The sequence below is a fragment of the Entelurus aequoreus genome, linkage group LG06 (assembly GCF_033978785.1).
Source record: "Entelurus aequoreus isolate RoL-2023_Sb linkage group LG06, RoL_Eaeq_v1.1, whole genome shotgun sequence".
Lineage (NCBI taxonomy): Eukaryota > Metazoa > Chordata > Actinopteri > Syngnathiformes > Syngnathidae > Entelurus > Entelurus aequoreus.
This window is the reverse complement of record NC_084736.1, coordinates 80,349,413-80,373,112: the sequence shown is the minus strand read 5'-3', so window position 1 is coordinate 80,373,112 and position 23,700 is coordinate 80,349,413. Positions and strand designations below refer to the sequence as shown.

The 23,700-nt window shown below is 29.8% G+C and overlaps 1 protein-coding gene across 1 annotated transcript in view; it reads right to left on the bottom strand.

Moving 5' to 3' along the window:
* LOC133651678 (T-box transcription factor TBX1-like) overlaps nucleotides 1-12,683 on the bottom strand; it is a 23,666-nt gene extending 10,983 nt beyond the window's left edge. The window contains 5 exon segments of the mRNA XM_062049695.1: nucleotides 4,344-4,499; nucleotides 4,930-5,101; nucleotides 5,196-5,223; nucleotides 5,226-5,296; nucleotides 12,280-12,683. Coding sequence (XP_061905679.1) covers nucleotides 4,344-4,499; nucleotides 4,930-5,101; nucleotides 5,196-5,223; nucleotides 5,226-5,296; nucleotides 12,280-12,683 — 831 coding nt within the window.
* Between the last annotated feature and the right edge of the window lie 11,017 nt (nucleotides 12,684-23,700).

Sequence of the window (23,700 nt, the reverse complement as noted above, 5' to 3'; positions counted from 1 at the left end):
AATAAATCGTATATGGAAAAAAAAAAAAAAAAAGCGTTGTTGCTTTGATTAATCATTTAATGAGTGGAGTGGCCGGAACTTTAAATACGCAGACATAGTTTCCACACGGCCGCTGTAATAGAGCGTACATGAGAGCGGTGGTGCGTGGGTGCTGTGATCTGTGTGGCAGCAAACAGCGCAGATTTATTTTGTATATTTTCTATTCATGCACACATTATAAAAGTACACATGTTAAAAGTAGACTTAATGTTGATGATGTGCATTCATTAGAAAAAAGAATGAAGGTCATAACAGGCAGAAAAATGTGTTGTTTATTTCAACTATTTTCCCTAAAATCCACATTGAGGCTATTAAGTGTGTTTTATCTGATTAATCAAGCAAACTAATCGATAAATTAGTCACTTGTGAAAATAATTGAATTTTTTTTTTTGGTTTGTTTGATTTTATTTTGGCCAAAGAAGCTTGCAGGCCGCACACCCCTGATTTATTGTATTATATAAGCTTATATTTAATAATAAGTCATTTTATGCAAACACGGCTCTTGCAAAGCTGCCATGAACAATAAAAGTGCAGCAGGTTTTATCTTTATCTCGGCTCTCGGTGATCCATTAACATAATATATATTTGTTTCCAACAGGACAATAACAGATTAATTAGCCAATCGTACTTATTACACATTGCTGGGTATTAATACATTTGTTCTTCTGGCAGCTACTTTTACAAAAATGAGTGATGTAACCATTTTTGTAACATTTATTTTCCAAGCTTAGTTCAACTCCGACAAAAGGGAAAAATCATGTTTTGTTGGAACATCAACAAAATGATCGTTTCCACAATTCGCAAAGTCAACAACAACAAAATGTGCATCAATTTTATGCATTTCTTTCTAGTTTAATATTTTTTTTAATGTCACCATTAATGCTGCTTTTTATATTATGACTGACAACATTTAAATTGAAGTCAAGTCAAACTTTATTTATTCCGCACATTAAAACAATAAAGCAATACAAGCAAAAAACTGTGAATAATACAATAAAAAGTATATGTTACTCATATTTGGACTTTATTTGTCTTTATTTATATTTTCTGAAAAATTAACATTGGTGTTCATTTTCAATCTAAGAAGATTAAAAAAAAATTATACCAAAATCAAATTACAGTATGTTATTTATGTAGTTTGATCATTTTCATTTTCCTCGACTGATGTACTAAAACATCATGTGGTTTATTTTGTACAATATATTTCATTTTTTTTGTATTATTTGAGTCATAGTGGATTCTAATGAATGCCTCCCTTTGTTGGATATTTTAATTGTGTTATTATTACAAGTTTATATACTACACATAAACACACACACACACACACACACGCATACATGTCTTGCCTACTTTGTGTGGACCCACGTTTGGTCAGTAGGTTGTGAGGGCCCCCCTTTCCACTATAGCTAGAATGATGAAAAAATATAAATCTAGCTTGCAAACTCACTTTAGAATGCAAAACACACAAAGTAAAACAAATATTTCACTTTTGTAGTTGTGAGGACCAACCGGTGTTGCTAGGTAGATTTGACCATACACACGCATAGTAGTAAGTTATGCGAGTTGGCCATTTTTAAGGACAGCAAACACACACACACACACACGCACACACATTCCAATAAAATACCATTGTCATAGATTTAATTAATAGGTCATCATAAAACGCTGTGATGGGCTAAAAAAGGTGTATAGTTAAATAAATATATATATTTTGTAGTATTTGAGTCATATATTTATTTATTTATTTTAATTTGAGTCATAGTGGATTCTAATGAAAGCCTCCTCTTGTTTAATATTTTAATTGTGTTATTATTACAAGTTTATATACTACATATCCCTTTATATATTTATCCATTTATTTATATTTTTATGAATTATTTTCCAAAAATAACACAAATGACACACAGAGGAAAAACCAATAAAACTAAACCAAACAAAACAACCCAAGCTTAAGTGAACTAGAAAAAAAATCCAAAATGTGGTTATTAATTTGTGGTCATTTATCATGAAATATTGTCTGAATTGAAAACTTGTAAAAAATACTGAGAGGTGAGTGAAAAATGACTCAAAATCATCTGCATGGTGATTTGTACTACACCAACACATTGAGTCCCACAAAGCATTTTAAGTAGCATTTTTTGCTGTAATATAAAGAATATATATTTTATTTATTTTTATTGTACAGGCACAAGTTTGGGCCTCAACATTAGCAGCCCTGCACAACTACATCTGCATTAAAAGTGTTGCTAAAATAATATTTTTAATGATGTTTACATCAAAACAGAGCATTGTATTTTCTAAAGAGTATTTCTTGTATTACATGACATTAATATATATTGGTTTGTCTTTTTTTACGAGCAGAAAACAAACTTTTACGCACTTTTACTTTTACTGTTGTCTGCCCTAAATGTCAAAATATTTTTTGTTTATATCCCAACCATAACATCCCCCCTCCCCCCCGCCCCCCCAAAGAAAGAAACAGCAAAAAAAAGAAAAAGTAATAGCTACAAATTACGGAGCCCCTAAAAGGACATGGGGAATTTTTATTTTTTTCTATAATTTTTATTTTAATTTTTTTAGAAAAAAAAAAATATATACATATTTTATAATTTTTTTATTGTATTTTTTTTAGACATGTATCTTGTGCGCACGAGATACAATGTCTAAAAAAAAATTAAAATAAAAAAATTATAATTTTATTTTTTATTTTTTTAATAACTTTATAAAAAGTTTCTCGTGCGCACGAGATAGTTTATTGTGTGCATGTCTAAAAATAAAAATAAAATAAAAAAATATAAAATGTTTTTTTCCCCCCCCCCCATGTCCCTGTAGGGGCTCCGTAACAAATACATCAATTAAATAAACAAAAAATAAATCATAGTACATGCATTGTATTTCTAAAGAGTATTTATTGTATTACATGACATTAATATATATTGTTTTGTCTTTTTTACGAGCAGAAAACAAACTTTTACGCACTTTTACGCAAGGTTTTTGGAGCTATAGACACAAGTTTGGGCCTCAAACATTAGCAGCCCTGCACAACATAATGAGGTCCAACTACATCGGCATTAAAAGTGTTGCTAAAATAATATTTTTGAATGATGTATACATCAAAACATGGCATTGTATTTCTTTTATTTATTTATTTTTTCATTGTATTTGTATTGACATCCAGCATCAGACATTCCTATCCATTACATCATATTCACATGCATCATATATATGTTGTCTGCCCTAAATGTCCAAATATTTTTTGTTTATATCCCAACCATACCACACTCCCCCCCCCACCCAAAAAAAGAAAGAAACAGCAAAAAAAAAAAATAATAATATCTACAAATTACGGAGCCCCTAAAGGGACATGGGGTACATTTTATTTTTTTTGTATAATTTTTATTTTTTATATATATATTTTTTAGAAAAACAAAATATATATATATATATATATTTTTTTTTTTATTATTATTATTTTTTTAGACATGTATCTCATGCGCACAAGATTCATGTCTAAAAAATAAAAAAATTTAATTATTTTTTACTTTTTTTTTTATAACTTTATAAAAAGTTTCTCGTGTGCACGAGATAGTTTCTCGTGCGCACGTATTACGGAGCCCCTAAAGGGACATGGGGCAAATTTTATTTTTTTTGTATAATTCTTATTTTTTATATATATTTTTTTTTTTAGAAAAACAAAATATATATATATATTTTACAATTTTTTTTTTTTTTTAGACATGTATCTCGTGCGCACAAGACTAAAAATAAATAAATAAATAAAAATGTTAATTATTTTTTACATTTTTTTTTATAACCTTATAAAAAGTTTCTCGTGCGCACAAGATAGTTTCTCATGCGCACGAGATACATGTCTTAAAAAATAAAAATTAAAAAATTTAAAAAAAATTATAACAATTTTTGTTCCCCCCAAGTCCCTTTAGGGGCTCCGTAACAAATACATCAATTAAATAAACAAAAATTAAATCATAATTCATGCATTGTATTTCTAAAGAGTATTTATTGTATTACATGACATTAATATGTATTGGTTTGTCTTTTTTTACGAGCAGAAAACAAACTTTTACGCACTTTTACGCAAGGTTTTTGGAGCTATAGGAGACGGCGTCACAAATTATTAAAGGAAATAGTTAAGGAAACTTATAATTAATTTATTAATTCATACCATAGATAGAAATTTATAAACGGACATTAGGTATTTTTTCTGCACATGATTGAAACTTGATGAACCATTAAAAGACGCGCGTCATTACGCATAGAAAAAAGTGTGGATGGGTCTTACTTACCCTGTGGTTCTGGTAAGCGGTCACCGCAGTGAAGCGAGTTTCCTCAAAAACAAAAGTCTTGTAATTTTCTTCCGCGTATTTCTCGCTGTCCTTGCGTGGGTCCACGTACACCACGTGGAACCTGGGCTGGTAGCGGTGCATGGAGTTCAGAATGATCTGGAAGCCAGGAGAAAAAGGGAGGTCAGTAGGGGTGCGGGGAAGAAAATCTATTTGAATTCGAATCGCGATTCTCATGTTGTGCGATTCAGAATCGATTCTCTTTTTTTTTTTTTTTAATTTGTTTTTTTTTTTTTTTTCATTTTATTTATTTTTTTCATTTTTTTATTATTATTTTTTTTTTCATTTTTTTTTTTTTTTAATTAATCAATCCAACAAAACAATACACAGCAATACCATGATCAGGACTTATAATTAAAAATAAAATAGATGTATTGTAAAATAGTCATTTCAAGCAGAAACAAATAAAAATAAAATATTTGTTGTGTGTGTGTGTGTCTTGTAGACAAATAATAATACATTATTATTATCATAATAATTATTAATATGATTAATATTATAGTCATATATTGGACTTGAATGTACTTACATGTCCGTTGTCGTCCAGGAGGTTGTTGGTGAGTTTGAGTTTATCAAAAGAAACAATTTGCTTCATCCACTGGGCGCCCTTGGCTGGGGAGTCCGGGTGGTAGTGCACCCTCCCCGGCGTGGCCGGGTCAGCCTTACCCGCCACCAGCCAGGAAGAACTGTGGAATGCATACCTGCAGAATCACGTTCATCCCCAAGGGTTTAGTCATCATTTCATCTAATATACAACAAGTCATATTGTATGGCATGGAATGTAGTAAAGTTTACCTGTAACGTTTGTCGTCCACCGGCAAGAGTCCATGAGCAGCATGTAGTCCGCCATGGGATCCATCCCAAATATTTTCACTTGGAAAGTTGGAAACATTCTCCTGGAAAGAGTGAAAAAAAAAAAAAAAAAGGTCCATTAATTGCCTGTCCTATTTTTGCATGTTTAAAAGCAGACAGGCCAAACATGTCAACTAAAATAGCAATAATAAATGCATTTGTTCCACTTTTGCATGCATGTTAGCTTTTTTTATGTCCAGGCCCCACTTTTAATATTGTTCACAAACATGCACTTTGACACACTTTTGCACTTTTTTATGTGTAAATATGACCACGCACTTTGCATTTTGCACACTGTAAACACATTGGAATAAAAAAAAAGAAAAAAAAAGAAGTCCTCCGGTTTATCCGTTATCCGGAGCTCAATACCGGGGTACAGCGGAATATACGTTAGGTCAGGAAAAAAAACACAGAGACTATCTCATCCCGACAAGCCTGATTCCCTGATTTTATTCCCTGATAAAATCAATCAAAATATTTTGTAGAAAAGATGCTAAAAAAACGTTATATATATATATATATATATATATATATATATATATATATATATATATATATATATATATATATATATATATATATATATATATATATATATATATATATATATATATATATATATATATATATATATATATATATATATATATATATATACATATATATATATGTATAGTCAAGGTGTCTGTAGTTTATCCGTGATCCGGAGCTCAATACCGGGGTAGAGCGTACTATACGTTAGGTCAGGAAAAAAACACAGAGGCTATCTCATCCCTACATATATATATATATATATATATATATATATATATATATATATATATATATATATTATATATATATATATATATATATATATTATATATATATATATATAATCAAGGTTTCTGTGGTTTATCCATTATACAGTGCTCAATACCGGGGTAGAGCGTACTATACGTTAGGTCAGGGAAAAAACACAGAGGCTATCTCATCCCTACAGGCCTGATTCCCTGATTTTATTCCCTGATAAAATCAATCAAAAATATTTGTGGAAAAGATGCTAAAAAAAACGTTGTATATATATACATATATATATATATATATATATATATATATATATATATATATATATATATATATATATATATATATATATATATACATATATATATATATATATATATATATATATATATATATATATATATATATATATATATACATACAGTCAAAGTTTCTGTGATTTATCCGTTATACAGTGCTCAATACAGGGGTAGAGCAGAATACACGTTAGGGTTAGGTCAGAAAAAAAAAACAGGCTATTTCATCCCTACAAGCCTGTTTTGCAGTTTTCCCTGATTCCCTGATTTTATTCCTTGTTTTGCAGGTTTAAAAACACACAGAGGCTATTTCACCCCTACAAGCCGAAACAGGGAATAAAATCAGGGAAAACTGCAAAACAGGCTTGTAGGGATGAAATAGCCTCTGTGTTTTTTCCTGACCTAATGTATGTATATACAGATACATATATATATAGTCAAGGTTTCTGTGGTTTATCCGTTATACAGTGCTCAATACCGGGGTAGAGCGGAATATACGTTAGGTCAGGGAAAAAAACAGGCTATTTCATCCCTCCAAGCCTGTTTTGCAGGTTTCCCTGATTCCCTATATATATATATATATATATATATATATATATATATATATATATATATATATATATATATATATATATATATATATATATATATATATATATATATATATACATACAGTACAGGCCATATTTATTTATTTATGACTATTTACATTGCAGATCATCACTGAAGGCATCAAAACTATGAATGAACACATGTGGAGTTATGTACTTAACAAAAAAAAAGGTGAAATAACTGCATGAAATGTATATTCTTATATTCTACTTTCTTCAAAATAGCCACCTTTGCTCTGATTACTGCTTTGCACACTCTTGGCATTCTCTCCATGAGCTTCAAGCGAAACACCATTTCTCCAAGCCTTGTTTTTTCAGTTATTTCACCTTTTTTTCTGTGACGTACATAACTCCACACGTGTTCATTCATAGTGGTTAGAAATGTGCACTTTGACACACTTTTGCACTTTTTTTAATGTGTGAATATGACCACACACTTTGCATTTTGCACACATTGGAATAAAAAAGAAGTCCTCCTCTGCTTGAGCGAGCTGACTCATTTGTTGACGTCACTGAAAGGGATCACAAATCAACGGCCAATTAACGCCAAAGTTTAGGCTCGCTGAGGCTGAAGGAGCTTTAAAAAGTGCTGCTGCTGCACGCATGCGTCACTTTTTTTTTAATGTACTTTATGTATTTTTATCTATTTATCTATGTTCTTATGTTTTTATGTGTTATGAATTTGCACTAAATTAGTTTTGCTTACAATTTCGTTGTACAATGACAATAAAGATATATTCTATTCTATTCTATTCTATTCTATTCTATTTACAGCATCAATAATGCAAACTTATCCATAATATCAACTCCACGCACGATCGGATCTGATTATGGGGAAAAAAATTAAAAATTACAAAATTTAATAAAATTACCCAGCAGGCTAAAAAATTAGATGATTTTTTTTCTTTTTCAACAAGATACTTTTTAAAGTTTGGTTATTTTAATATTCAATAATTCGATTTTGTAGAGCACGTGGAAACCTGTCAGGTGCTGCACACACACACACACACACACACACACACACACACACACACACACACACACACACACACACACACACACACACACACACACACACACACACACACACACACACACACACACACACACACACACACACACACATTCCAATAAAATACCATTGGCATAGATTTCATTAATAAGTCATCATAAAACAATGTAATGGGCTTAAAAAAAAGGTGTACAGTTAAATAAATATATATATATATATTGTATTATTATTTGAGTCATATATTTCATTTTTTTGTATTATTTGAGTAATGAATGCCTCCTTTTGTTGGATATTTTAATTGTGTTATTATTACAAGTCTATATACTACACCCACACACACACACGCGCACACACACACACACACACACACACACACACACACACACACACACACACACACACACACACACACACACATTCCAATAAAATACCATTGGCATAGATTTCATTAATAAGTCATGATAAAACAATGTAATGGGCTTAAAAAAAGGTGTACAGTTAAATAAATAAATATATTTTGTATTATTTGAGTCATACTGTATATTTAATTTTTTGGTATTATTTGAGTCATAGTGGATTCTAATGAATGCCGCCCATTTTTGGATATTTTAGTTGTGTTATTATTACAAGTTTATAAATGTAATAGGCTAAAAAAAGAAGGTGTACTGTTAAATAAATAAATATATTTTGTATTATTTGAGTCATATACACTGTATTAAATTTTTTTGTATTATTTGAGTCATAGTGGATTCTAATGAATGCCTCCCATTTTTTGATATTTTAATTGTGTTATTATTACAAGTTTATAAGTGTAATAGGCTAAAAAAGAAGGTGTACTGTTAAATAAATATATATACATTTTGTATTATTTGAGTCATATATTTCATTGTTTTGTATTATTTGAGTCATAGTGGATTCTAATGAAAGCCTCATTTTGTTTAATATTTTAATTGTGTTATTATTACAAGTTTATATACTACATGTCCCTTTATTATTTTTATTATGATATACAGTGCTCCAAAATAAATAAATAAAGGGACTGCAAAAGTCTGCAAAAGTCAATAAATAGACTGGTTTGGTCAGATGGTTAATGTATGAATTATTATTATTATTATTATTATTATTATCCTTTTTTAAATTATTATTATTTTAATTTTTCCATTTTGGGTTTTCTCTATCTCATGTAAGCTTGGGTTGTTTTGTTTGGTTTGGTTTTATTTGTTTTGTCTTGTGTGTTTTGTTTTTCCCTCTGTTTGTCATATTGTTTTGGCTGGTGTTATTTTTTTAATTTATATCTTTATTAATTATTTTCCAAAAATAACACCAGCCAAAACAATATGACAAACAGAGGGAAAACAAAACACACAAGACAAAACAAATAAAACCAAACCAAACAAAACAACCCAAGCTTAAGTGAACGAGAAAAAAAATCCGAAACGGAAAAATTAAAATAATAATAAAAATATTATTATAATTTTAAAAAATATAATAATAATAATAATAATTCATACATTAACCATCTGACCAAAGCAGTCTATTGACTTGTGCAGACTTTTTTTTTTTTTTGGAGCACTGTATATCATAATCTCCATAACCTTATAATTAATAAATGTACTGTACATTATTGTGCAAAAACGAAATAGTAGTATTTTTAATTGTGTTATTATTACAAGTTTTTGTACTACATGTCCCTTTATTTATTTATTTATTCATATTTTTATGAATTATTTTCCAAAAATAACACAAATGACGAACAGAGAAAAATACAAAACACACAAGTCAAAAATAAATAAAACTAAACAAAACAAAACAACCCAAGCTTACATGAACTAGCAAAAAATCCAAATGGAAAAATTAAAATAATAATAATAATAACAATAATTAATACATTAACCATCTAACCAAACCAGTCTATTGACTTTTGCAGACTTTTAAAGTCCCTATATTTTTTTTTTGGAGCACTATATATCATAATCTCCATAACCTTATAATTAATAAATGTACTGTACATTATTGTGCAAAAACGAAATAGTAGTATTTTAATTGTGTTATTATTACAAGTTTATATTCTACTTGTCCCTTTATTTATTTATTTATTTATGTTTTTATGAATTATTTTCCAAAAATAACACAAATGACAAACAGAAGAAAAACAAAACACACAAGACGAAAAAACTAAAACTAAACAAAACCAAACAACCCAAGCTTAGAAAAAAATCCAAAATGGAAAAATTAAAATAATAATAAAATAATAATAATAATAACAATAATTAATACATTAACCATCTAACCAAACCAGTCTATTGACTTTTGCAGACTTTTAAAGTCCCTATATTTTTTTTTTGAGCACTATATATCATAATCTCCATAACCTTATAATTAATAAATGTACTGTACATTATTGTGCAAAAACGAAATAGTGGTATTATAATTGTGTTATTATTACCAGTTTATATACTACATGTCCCTATATTTTTTTATTTTTTTATTTATATTTTTATGAATTATTTTCCAAAAATAACACAAATGACAAACAGAAGAAAAACAAAACACACAAGACGAAAGAAATAAAACTAAACAAAACCAAACAACCCAAGCTTAGAAAAAAATCCAAAAATGGAAAAATTAAAATAATAATAAAATAATAATAATAATAACAATAATTAATACATGAACCATCTAACCAAACCAGTCTATTGACTTTTGCAGACTTTTAAAGTCCCTTTTTTTTTTTTTTTGGAGCAGTATATATCATAATCTCCATAACCTTATAATTAATAAGTGTACTGTACATTATTGTGCAAAAACGAAATAGTAGTATTTTAATTGTGTTATTATTACAAGTTTATATTCTACTTGTCCCTTTATTTATTTATTTATTTATGTTTTTATGAATTATTTTCCAAAAATAACACAAATGACAAACAGAGGAAAATACAAAACACATAGGACAAAATAAATAAAACAAAACGAAACAAAACAAAACAAAACAACCCAAGCTTACGTGAAGTAGAATAGTAGTATTATAATTGTGTTATTATTACAAGTTTATATACTACATGTCCCTATATTTTTTTATTTTTTTATTTATATTTTTATGAATTATTTTCCAAAAATAACGCAAATGACAAACAGAAGAAAAACAAAACACACAAGACGAAAGAAATAAAACTAAACAAAACCAAACAACCCAAGCTTAGAAAAAAATCCAAAATGGAAAAATTTAAATAATAATAACAATAATTAATACATTAACCATCTAACCAAACCAGTCTATTGACTTTTGCAGACTTTTAAAGTCCCTATATTTTTTTTTTGAGCACTGTATATCATAATCTCCATAACCTTATAATTAATAAATGTACTGTACATTATTGTGCAAAAACGAAATAGTAGTATTTTAATTGTGTTATTATTACAAGTTTATATTCTACTTGTCCCTTTATTTATTTATTTATTTATTTATTTATTTATTTATTTATGTTTTTATGAATTATTTTCCAAAAATAACACAAATGACAAACAGAGGAAAATACAAAACAAATAAAACAAAACAAAACCAAACAACCCAAGCTTAGAAAAAAATCCAAAATGGAAATATTTAAATAATAATAACAAAATAATTTAACAAATATAATAATAATAATAACAATAATTCATACATTAACCATCTGACCAAACCAGTCTATTTATTGACTTTTGCAGACTTTTAAAGTCCCTTTATTTTATTTATATCATAATCTTCATAACCTTATAATTAATAAATGCACTTTACACAGTTAATATGTCATAAACATATTGTGCAAAAACGAAATAGTAGTATTTTAATTGTGTTATTATTACAAGTTTATATTCTACTTGTCCCTTTATTTATTTATTTATTTATGTTTTTATGAATTATTTTCCAAAAATAACACAAACGACAAACAGAGGAAAACACAAAACAAATAAAACAAAACAAAACCAAACAACCCAAGCTTAGAAAAAATCCAAAATGGAAAAATTTAAATAATAATAACAAAATAATTAAAAAATATAATAATAATAATAACAACAATAATTCATACATTAACTATCTGAACAAACCAGTCTATTTATTGACTTTTGCTGACTTTTAAAGTCCCTTTATTTTATTTATATCATAATCTTCATAACCTTATAATTAATAAATGCACTTTACACAGTTAATATGTCATAAACATATTGTGCAAAAACGAAATAGTAGTATTTAAATAACGAATTTAGAGCAAAAATCATTAAAAAAAAGAAAGAAAGGGTGAATTGAAAAGAGTAATAAAATAATAAACTATCATTAGCATCACCTTCCCGCCTTGGTGACGATCATCTCCGTGCCCAGCTGGTTAAATTCGTCCCACAGAGCCTTCATCTCCAGCTGGACGTTAATGTTGGCCACTTTGGGGTTCTTCTTCACCAAGTTCTTGCCCGTGGGCGTGGAGCTGGACGAGGACGAGGAGGAGCACGGAGTCCCGGCCGGGTCGCTCGGAGCCAGCGGCGGCTGCTGCGGGTGCGGGTAGCTGTAGCCGGGCTGCGCGGCCGGGCAGGGCTCGAAGTGCGCCTCATGCTGGGTGTAAGGATCCCCGGGGGACGGGGACAGGTGGTAGCCCGCCGGCGTGTTCAGGCTGCTCAGGCTGCTGCTGGTGAAGGCGGCAACGTCGCAAAAATGGGACAGCTGCGTCAGCCACGGACTGGAAATGGCTGAAATCATCCCAAAAAGACACACAAAAAAAAAAAAATGATTTATTATTTTTTTTATAGTCAGAAACACATAAAAGTCCAAATAATGACGTCAGGTTGCATCCGAAAAAGTGTCCGAAAAAAAATCCTTGCAGGGAAAAGTTGCGTGGGAGATGTTTGCTGCGCTGCTGCTGCTGCGTGCATGCAGCGTGTGCGTGGATAAATGGGTGTGTGCGTGTTTAAGTGTGTGTGTGTGTGTGTGTGTGTGTGTGTGTGTGTGTGTGTTATCTGGCTTGCAGAGGGCCTCCCCTTTGCGATAAAAACCGGTTCTTATTTCTATTTAGATAAGAGCTGCGATGCGCCTTCCCTCCGCTTTCTGATTGACACACAAGCGCGCTTCTTAGAATAATAATAATAATAATAATAATAGATTTTATTTGTAAAAAAAAAACACTTTACATTGAGTAAACAACCTCAAAGTGCTACAATGTATTAAAACAAATACATAAATAAAAATATAATAAAAATAAATAAAAACAAAAACTAGAACAGCCAAATAACTAGAACTAGTATGCATATATCTAAAAAAATTAAAAAAATAGAAAACTAGAACAGCCAAATAGCTAGAACTAGTATGCATATATCTAAAAAAAATTAAAAAAAATAGAAAACTAGAACAGCCAAATAACTAGAACTAGTATGCATATATCTAAAAAAAATAAAAAAAATAGAAAACTAGAACAGCCAAATAGCTAGAACTAGTATGCATATATCTAAAAAAAATTAAAAAAATAGAAAACTAGAACAGCCAAATAGCTAGAACTAGTATGCATATATCTAAAAAAAAAAAAAAAAAAAAATTAAATAGAAAACTAGAACAGCCAAATAGCTAGAACTATTATGCATATATAAAAAAAATAAAAAAATAAGGGTTATGAAGCCTTTTCTAAAAGCATTCACAGTCTGTGGTGCCCTCAGGTGGTCAGGGAGCATTCTTCTTCTTCACAAAACAATAGGAGTTGAGTTTGTGTTTATTTGCAACATGCGTGCGTAAAACACGATGCATCACAATTTCCAGTTTCTCCATTACGCATGTTGGAAAAAGGAGTAGGAAGAAGCAGAGTTTATTTAATCCTACTCCCTTTTCCTATTACGTAGCAACTTTTTTTCACTTCCTGTTTGACACACAGGCGCGCTTCTTATAATAATAATAATAATAGATTTTATTTGTAAAAAAAAAAAAGCACTTTACATTAAGTAAACAACCTCAAAGTGCTACAGTGTATTAATTTTTTTTTAAAAAAAAGAAGTGAAGTGAATTGAAGTGAATTACATTTATATAGCGCTTTTTCTCAAGTGACTCAAAGCGCTTTACATTGTGAAACCCAATATCTAAGTTACATTTAAACCAGTGAATAAGTGAAAAAGACAATAAAAATAAATAAATAAAAACTAGAACAGCCAAATAGCTATAACTAGTATGCATATATCTAAAAAAAACAACGTTTAAAAAAAAATTTTTTTTTAAAAGAAGGGTTTTTAAGCCTTTTTTTAAAAGCATTCACAGTCTGTGGTGCCCTCAGGTGGTCAGGGAGCATTCTTCTTCTTCACAAAACAATAGGAGTTGAGTTTGTGTTTATTTGCAACATGCGGTGCGTACAACACGATGCATCACAATTTCCAGTTTCTCCATTACGCATGTTGGAAAAAGGAGTAGGAAGAAGCAGAGTTTATTTAATCCTACTCCCTTTTCCTATTACGTAGCAACTTTTCTTCACTTCCTGTTTGACACACAGGCGCGCTTCTTATAATAATAATAATAATAGATTTTATTTGTAAAAAAAAAGCACTAAACATTAAGTAAACAACCTCAAAGTGCTACAGTGTGTTAAAAAATAAAAACAAATAAAAAGACAATAAAAATAAATAAATAAAAACTACAACAGCCAAATAGCTGGAACTAGTATGCATATATCTAAAAAAAACCTTTTTTTTTTTTTATTTTTTAAAGAAGGGTTTTTAGGCCTTTTTTTTAAAGCATTCACAGTCTGTGGTGCCCTCAGGTGGTCAGGGAGCATTCTTCTTCTTCACAAAACAATAGGAGTTGAGTTGGTGTTTATTTGCAACATGCGTGCGTACAACATGATGCATCACAATTTCTAGTTTCTCTATTACGCATGTTGGAAAAAGGAGTAGGAAGAAGCAGAGCTTATTTAATCCTACCCACTTTTCCTTTTACATAGCAACTTTTCTTCACTTCCTGTTCTCAATTTATTCACAATATACTCCATAAGTAATAATAAAAATACAAATATAATTGACTGATTGACACACAGGCGCGCTTCTTATAATAATAATAATAATAATAATAATAATAGATTTTATTTGTAAAAAAGCACTTTACATTGAGTAAACAACCTCAAAATGCTACAGTGTATTAAAAATAAATAAAAATAAAAAGACAATAAAAATAAATAAATAAAAACTAGAACAGCCAAATAGCTAGAACTTGTTTGCATATATCTAAAAAAAAAAGGCTTTTTAAAAAAAAGAAGGGTTTTTAAGCTTTTTTTAAAAGCATCCACAGTCTGTGGTGCCCTCAGGTGGTCAGGGAGCAATTTTCTTCTTCACAAAACAATAGGAGTTGACTTTGTGTTTATTTGCAACATGCCTGCATACAACATGATGCATCACAATTTCCAGTTTCTCTATTACGCATGTTGGAAAAAGGAGTAGGAAGAAGCAGAGTTTATTTAATCCTACTCCCTTTTCCTTTTACATAGCAACTTGTGTTCACTTCCTGTTCTCAATTTATTCACAATATACTTCATAAGTAATAATAAAAATAAATATATAATTGACTGATTGACACACAGGCGCGCTTCTTATAATAATAATAATAATAATAATAATAATAGATTTTATTTTTAAAAAAGCACTTTACATTGAGTAAACAACCTCAAAATGCTACAGTGTATTAAAAATAAAAAAAAATAAAAAGACAATAAAAATAAATAAATAAAAACTAGAACAGCCAAATAGCTAGAACTTGTTTGCATATATCTAAAAAAAAGGCTTTTTTAAAAAAAGAAGGGTTTTTAAGCTTTTTTTTTTTAAAGCATCCACAGTCTGTGGTGCCCTCAGGTGGTCAGGGAGCATTCTTCTTCTTCACAAAACAATAGGAGTTGAGTTTGTGTTTATTTGCAACATGCATGCGTACAACGTGACGCATCACCATTTCCAGTTTCTCTATTCAACATGTTCGGAAAAGGAGTAGGAAGAAGCAGAGCTTATTTAATCCTACCAATTTTCTTTTACATAACAGTTGCTAAAACTTTTGGTCACTTCCTGTTCTGCATTTATTGACAATATACTCCATAAGTATGGAGTATATGGCTAACCTCCTCCAACCTCCGAGGACAAAGCTACGAACAATGGGAGACCGGGCTTTCTGCTCCGCCGCTCCCAGTCTGTGGAACGCTCTCCCTGACCACCTGAGGGCACCACAGACTGTGGATGCTTTTAAAACAGGCTTAAATACCCTTCTTTTTAAAAAAAGCCTTTTTTTTTTTTTTTTTTTTAGATATATGCATACTAGTTTTAGCTATTTGGCTGTTCTAGTTTTTATTTGTATTTATTTTTTATTTGTATTTTTTTTAATACACTGTAGCACTTTGAGGTTGTTTACTCAATGTAAAGTGCTTTTTTACAAATACAATCTTTTGTTATTATTATTATTATTATTAATATTAATAACAATAAAAATAAATAAATAATAATTGGTGAAGTAAGTTATAAATAATATTGTAGAAATAAGTACAATTATCTAGAAAATCAATGGATGTTAATCACGGTTCTTCTTCTTTGTACTTTGTAAACACTTTTAAGTTTGAAGCGTGTCTTGATTATTTTAGTACATTGTTTGATTTCGTGGCTTAATTCCATTCCATCATTTTTTAATTCCACATACTGACATACTGAAAGAAATAGTGTCAAAGTGCTTAAAAAAAGGTAGAAAAGCGCTATACAAGTATAACCCATTTACAATTTAAGTGTTGTACGTGCGTACAAATGTTTTTAATTCCGTTTAAATTACATTTTAAATTAGAATTTTCTCTAAAAACACATATTTTTATTTGAATAAAAGCCGGCTTCAGACATGGTAGAAAATTCCCCCCAAAAATAATAATGAAAGACTTCAAACTGTCAGGTTTGTTTTCTTCTTCACAAAACAATAGGAGTTGAGTTTGTGTTGATTTGCAACATGCATGCATGCGTACAACATGATGCATCACACTTTCCAGTTCCTCTATTATGCATGTTGGAAAAGGAGTAGGAAGAAGCAGAGCTTATTTAAACCTACTCCCTTTTCCTTTACATAGCAACTTTTGTTCAATTCTCAACTTCTCAATGGATGGATGAAATAAATTCAGAATGTTTATCACGGTTCTTCTTCTTTTGTACTTTGTAAACACCTTTAAGTTTGAAGAGTTTCTTGATTATTTGAGTACATTGTTTGATTTCTTTGCTTAATTCCATTCCATCATTTTTTTATTCTACATACTGACATACTGAAAGAAATAGTGTCAAAGTGCTTAAAAAAAAGTATAACCCATTTACCATTTAAGTGTTGTACGTGCGTACAAATATTTAAAATTCCGTTTAAATTACATTTTAAATTAGAATTTTTTCTAAGAACACATATTTTTATTTGAATAAAAGCCGGCTTTAAACATGGCAGAAAATTCCCCCAAAAATAAAAATAATAGACTTCAAACTGAGGTTTGTACAATTACCATTTAAGTGTTGTACGTGCGTACAAATGTTTTAAATTGCATTTAAATTACATTATTTTCTCTAAGAAGACATATTTTTATTTGAATAAAAAGCGGCTTTAAACATGGTAGAAAATTCACCCCAAAATAATAATAATAGACTTCAAACTGTGAGATTTGTACAATTACCATTTAAGTGTTGTACGTGCGTACAAATGTTTTAAATTGCATTTAAATTACATTATTTTTTCTAAGAATACACATTTTTATTTGAATAAGAACCGGCTTCAAACATGGTAGAAAATTCCCCCCGAAAAAATAATTAAAGACTTCAAACTGTGAGGTTTGTTTTCTTCTTCACAAAACAATAGGAGTTGAGTTTGTGTTTATTTGCAACATGCACGCATGCGTACAACATGATGCATCACACTTTCCAGTTTATCTTTTACGCCTCCATAAGTAATCACAATAAAAATGAATAAATAATAATTGGTGAAGTAAGTTATATTTAATATGGTGAAATAAGTCAAATTATCTAGAAAATGAATGGATGGATGAGATAAATTCAGAATGTTTATCACGGTTCTTATTCTTTGTACTTTGTAAAACAATTTTTAAGTTTGAAGCGTGTCTTGATTATTTGAGTACATTGTTTGATTTCTTTGCTTGATTCCATTCCATCATTTTAATTCCACATACTGAAGGAAATAGTGTCAAAGCGCTTTGAGTTCCTTAAAAAAAGGTAGAAAAGCGCTATACAAGTATAACCCATTTAAGTGCTGTACCTGCGTACAAATGTTTTAAATTGAATTTAAGTTACATTTTAAATTAAAATTTTCTCTAAGAAGACATATTTTTATTTGAATAAAAGCCGGCTTCAAACATGGTAGAAAATTCCCCCCAAAATAATAAAATACTTCAAACTGTGAGGTTTGTACAATTATCATTTTAGTGTTGTACGTGTGTACAAATGTTTTAAATTACATTTTAAATTAAAAAAATTCTCTAAGAATGCATATTTTTATTTGAATAAAAACCGGCTTCAAACATGGTAGAAAATTCCCCCAAAAATAATAATAATGGACTTCAAACTGTGAGGTTTGTAAAATTACCATTTAAATGTTGTACGTGCGTACAAATGTTTTAAATTGCATTTAAATTACATTATTTTCTCTAAGAATGCATATTTTTATTTGAATAAAAGCCGGCTTCAAACATGGTAGAAAATTCCCCTCAAAATAATAAAATACTTCAAACTGTGAGGTTTGTACAATTATCATTTAAGTGTTGTACCTGCGTACAAACGTTTTATATTATATTTTAAATAAAAAAATTCTCTAAGAATGCGTACTTTTATTTGAATAAAAACCGGCTTCAAACATGGAAGAAAATTCCCCCAAAAATAATAATAAAAGACTTCAAACTGTGAGGTTTGTACAATTATCATTTTAGTGTTGTACGTGCGTACAAATGTTTTAAATTAAATTTTAAATAAAAATTTTCTCTAAGAAGGCATATTTTTATTTGAATAAAAACCGGCTTCAAACATGGTAGAAAATTCCCCCCAAAATAATAATAAAAGACTTCAAACTGTGAGGTTTGTACAATTATCATTTAAGTGTTGTACCTGCGTACAAATGTTTTAAATTACATTTTAAATACATTTTTTTTCTAAGAATGCATATTTTTATTTGAATAAAAACCGGCCTTCAAACATGGTAGAAAATTCCCCCCAAAAATAATAATAATAGACTTCAAACTGTGAGGTTTGTAAAATTACCATTTAAGTGTTGTACGTGCGTACAAATGTTTTAAATTGCATTTAAATTAAAATATTTTCTCTAAGAAGGCATATTTTTATTTGAATAAAAACCGGCTTCAAACATGGTAGAAAATTACCCAACAAATAATAATAATAGACTTCAAACTGAGATTTGTACAATTACCATTTAAGTGTTATACGTGTGTACAAATCTTTTAAATTACATTTTAAATAAAAATTTTCTCTAAGAAGGCATATTTTTATTTGAATAAAAACCTTCTTCAAACATGGTAGAAAATTCCCCCAAAAATAATAATAAAAGACTTCAAACCGTGAGGTTTGTACAATTATCATTTAAGTGTTGTACCTGCGTACAAATGTTTTAAATTACATTTTAAATAAAAATTTCCTCTAAGAAGGCATATTTTTATTTGAATAAAAACTGGCTTCAAACATGGTAGAAAATTCCCCAAAAAATAATAATAAAAGACTTCAAACTGTGAGGTTTGTCCAATTATCATTTTTTAGTGTTGTACGTGTGTACAAATGTTTTAAATTGCATTTAAATTACATTATTTTCTCTAAGAATACATATTTTTATTTGAATAAAAACCGGCTTCAAACATGGTAGAAAATTACCCAAACAATAATAATAATAGACTATAAACTGAGATTTGTACAATTACCATTTAAGTGTTGTACGTGTGTACAAATATTTTAAATTAAATTTTAAATTAAAATTTCTCTAAGAAGGCATATTTTTATTTGAATAAAAACCGGCTTCAAACATGGTAGAAAATTCCCCAAAAAATAATAATAAAAGACTTCAAACTGTGAGGTTTGTACAATTATCATGTTAGTGTTGTACGTGTGTACAAATGTTTTAAATTGCATTTAAATTACATTATTTTCTCTAAGACTACATATTTTTATTTGAATAAAAGCCGGCTTCAAACATGGTAGAAAATTCCCCCAAAAATAATAATAAAAGACTTCAAACTGTGAGGTTTGTGCAATTACGCAATTACGCACGCTAATATTTTCACTATATTATTACCATTGTTTGCAAGTGTGTAAGTGTGTATATTTGTATAACAACGTGATGTTTTTTTTTTAGTAATAAATCCGATTTACCTTCCATTTCGCGCGTCACGGTGCTGTAGTGCATGTCGGCGCCGCTGCGCTCCTCCGCGTCCGCCTTGCGCAAAGCAACCCTCGGCTTGTCCGACGCCGCGTTCCCCGCTTGCTCTGCGGCGAAAATCAGAGAGGCAATACTGAACGCATTCGCCCTGGGAGAGAGGGGACCACCACCACCGTCGTCCATAGGCCGGAAAAGTCGCCCCTTCTCCTCCTCCTCCTCCTCCTCCTCCTCCCCCAGCTCCTACTCGGCTTCCCTTTGCGCGCAACGCCGAGGATCATGCGCCCAAAACGGACTCCTCTCACATGCCCGCAGCGGCGCTCCCGCGGCGCTCCGTGGGTGCCGAAGAAGTGCGCCGGAAAAGTATCCTCCCCGCGGCTGGAAGGCGCAGAACCCCGCACTTGCCCTCCCTGGCTGGGCTCATTTAAAAAAAAAAAAAAGTGTCCTGTGGGTGTCAAAGCATCTCGTCGCCGCGCGTAAAAAGAGGAGGTTTTTTTGGGGTGGTGTTGTTGTCCTGTAGTGTGCAGGAGAAACTTCTGCTGCGTGACGACGATGTCAGAGAGCGAGAGAGGGAAAAGATCCACGCCTCCACCCGGGGAAGACGCGTGTGCGCGCACATGTTGTCGCGCCTTTTACTTTATTAAGAGCGCGCCGGGCGCGTCACTGCAGAGGCAGACTGCAGGAATTTCAACTTCTTTGTTTTCTATTCTTTTTACACTTAAAATCAACACACAAGCTGCGCAGTAGAACATTGCACACGTTTTTACTGTAAACGCACAAATTGATGGCTAATTATTGCATTAATTATTCGCAGTGTGAAACTATTAAGTATATTTACTGTAATTCAGGGGTGTCCAAACGTTTCCCACTGAGGGCCGCACACGGAAAAATTAAAGCATGCGTGGGCCATTTTGATATTTTTCATTTTCAAACCATAACAAAATATATGGATTTATTTGTATTTTTTATTTTTTTTACCTTTAGGGCTCCCGGGGACCATAAAGGGTCTAAGTCATTAAAATGTTAAAAACAAGTCAAATTATTATTATTTTTTAATTTATTTAACGCTTACAGTAAATCTCTACAGTATATCAACTTCATGTTGATATAAAGTAAAAAAAAAACTAAAAGGTTTTATGCCGTTTCTGTCAAAGACAACTTAGTTTTTTATAATAAAACTGAAGTATTCCCCCACTGCCCAAAACATTAAGAAAGCAATGTTTGATGTGAAGTAATTAGAGCCTTAAAAAGATCAATAATTCATTATTATTTTTGAGTAATCACAGTGAAAAAATCAATAAAATCCCATTAAATATATTTGGGATCCAAAAGGTGCCCCACTCAAAGTGATACATTTTCATTAGTTGTTTTTTTTAATACTTTCAACACTTAAGTTACGAGATCAACTTCAGATATATCTGTCCATTTTACGTTTGAACTATTATTTGTTTGTTTTATGCTCTTTCGTCAAAGAAAACGTTGATGTTTTCGTATGGCAACCACACAATATATGCAATATTTTCCACATAAAACATTTTAAAGTGAAATATTTTAAATAATTGAAGCCTTGAATAGATCTTTTTTTTTTTGAGCAATGGCAAAAAAATAAAATAAAGATAGACGAAAGAAAAAAAACAGCCTGCGTGGCAGCTTTGTGTCCACATTGCAACTTTTTCTAGTTAGATTTCACCTCATTCCACTTTTTTTTAATGTTTTTTATTTATTTTTGCAATAGCATTAGCTGCGGGCCGCAAATGGCCCCCGGGCCGCACTTTGGACACCCCTGCTGTAATTGCAAAACTGTGATTTTACAACTAATTACTATAAAGTTACATCTATAACTATATGTTAATTATAGTTGTTTACAATAAAGTTGCAATATGTTGTAACTACATAGTTGTGTTTTAATTTAAAAAAAAAATCCCCAATTATAAATGATAAAAGAAATAGACCAAAGGCAAGTGTCCACTGCAGAGGACATTTGTGTTATACATAACAAGGCTATTCCCCCCCCCCTCCCCCAAAATGATAACTGATAAAAGAAATGATCAGAAAGGCTTTTTAAAAAAACAAAAAAAAAAAACAAGTAAATGTAATAATTTTTATCATGCAAATAATAAAATAAATTGATCAAAAACAAGTGTCCACTGTAGAGGACATATGTGTTTCGCAAAACAGGACGAGTTTTGCTTTTCTAAAATGTATGACTTGGACAACAACAAAAAAAAAAAATTGACCAAGAACATGTGTGTTTCAGGTTTTTTTTTACTCCAAAATCTGAAACTCTGACAAAAAAATAATAAAAAATAGGCCAAAGACAAATGTCCATTGCAGAGGACGTTTGTGTTGTACACAAGGCTATTCTCCCCCGTCCCTCAAAAATGATAACTCTAATAAAAGAAATGATCAGAAAGGCTTTAATTACGATAAAACATATATATATATATATATATATATATATATATATATATATATATATATATATATATATATATATATATATATATATATATATATATATATATATATATATATATATATATATATATATACGATGTGAGATATCACTTTGCAATTGTTATTAATAGTTATTTACAAAAATAGTTCAAATTAACAGTTATTTACATGTGTATATGTATGTATGTATGTATATATATGTATACTGTATATATATTTATATATATATGTATGTGTGTATATATATATATATATATATATATATATATATATATATATATATATATATATATATATATATATATATATATATATATATATATATATATATATGTATCTGTTTATATTTTATTTTATTTCTAATTATTATTATTATTAATGTATTATTATTTATTTGTCTTTTTGTTTACTTAATTGATGTATTTGTAGATATTACTTTTTTTTTTTTTTTTGCTGTTTCTTTCTTTTTTGGGGGGGGGGGGGTGGTATGGGTGGGATATAAACAAAAAATATTTGGACATTTAGGGCAGACAACAGATGTATGATGTATGTGAATATGTAATGGATAGGAATGTTTGATGCTGGATGTCAATAAAAAAAAACGGAAACAAAAAACAAACAAAAAAAACAAAACAGTTATTTAAAAAAAAGTTCAAATTGGAGGACACACTTTATTATGACAATGAAATGATAACAACATGATGTAACTTTGCAGTTGTGATTTTAAGGTTACATAAAGTAAAGTTACATCTATATATGCTGTGACTTCACAACTACAATTAATTACAATAAAGTTACAACTATATGCTTTAACTTCACAGTTGTATTGGTGTAGTTAATTACAATAAAGTTGCAATATGTTCTCACTACATTGTTGTGTTTGTACAGTTCATTACATTATGAGATATAACTTTGC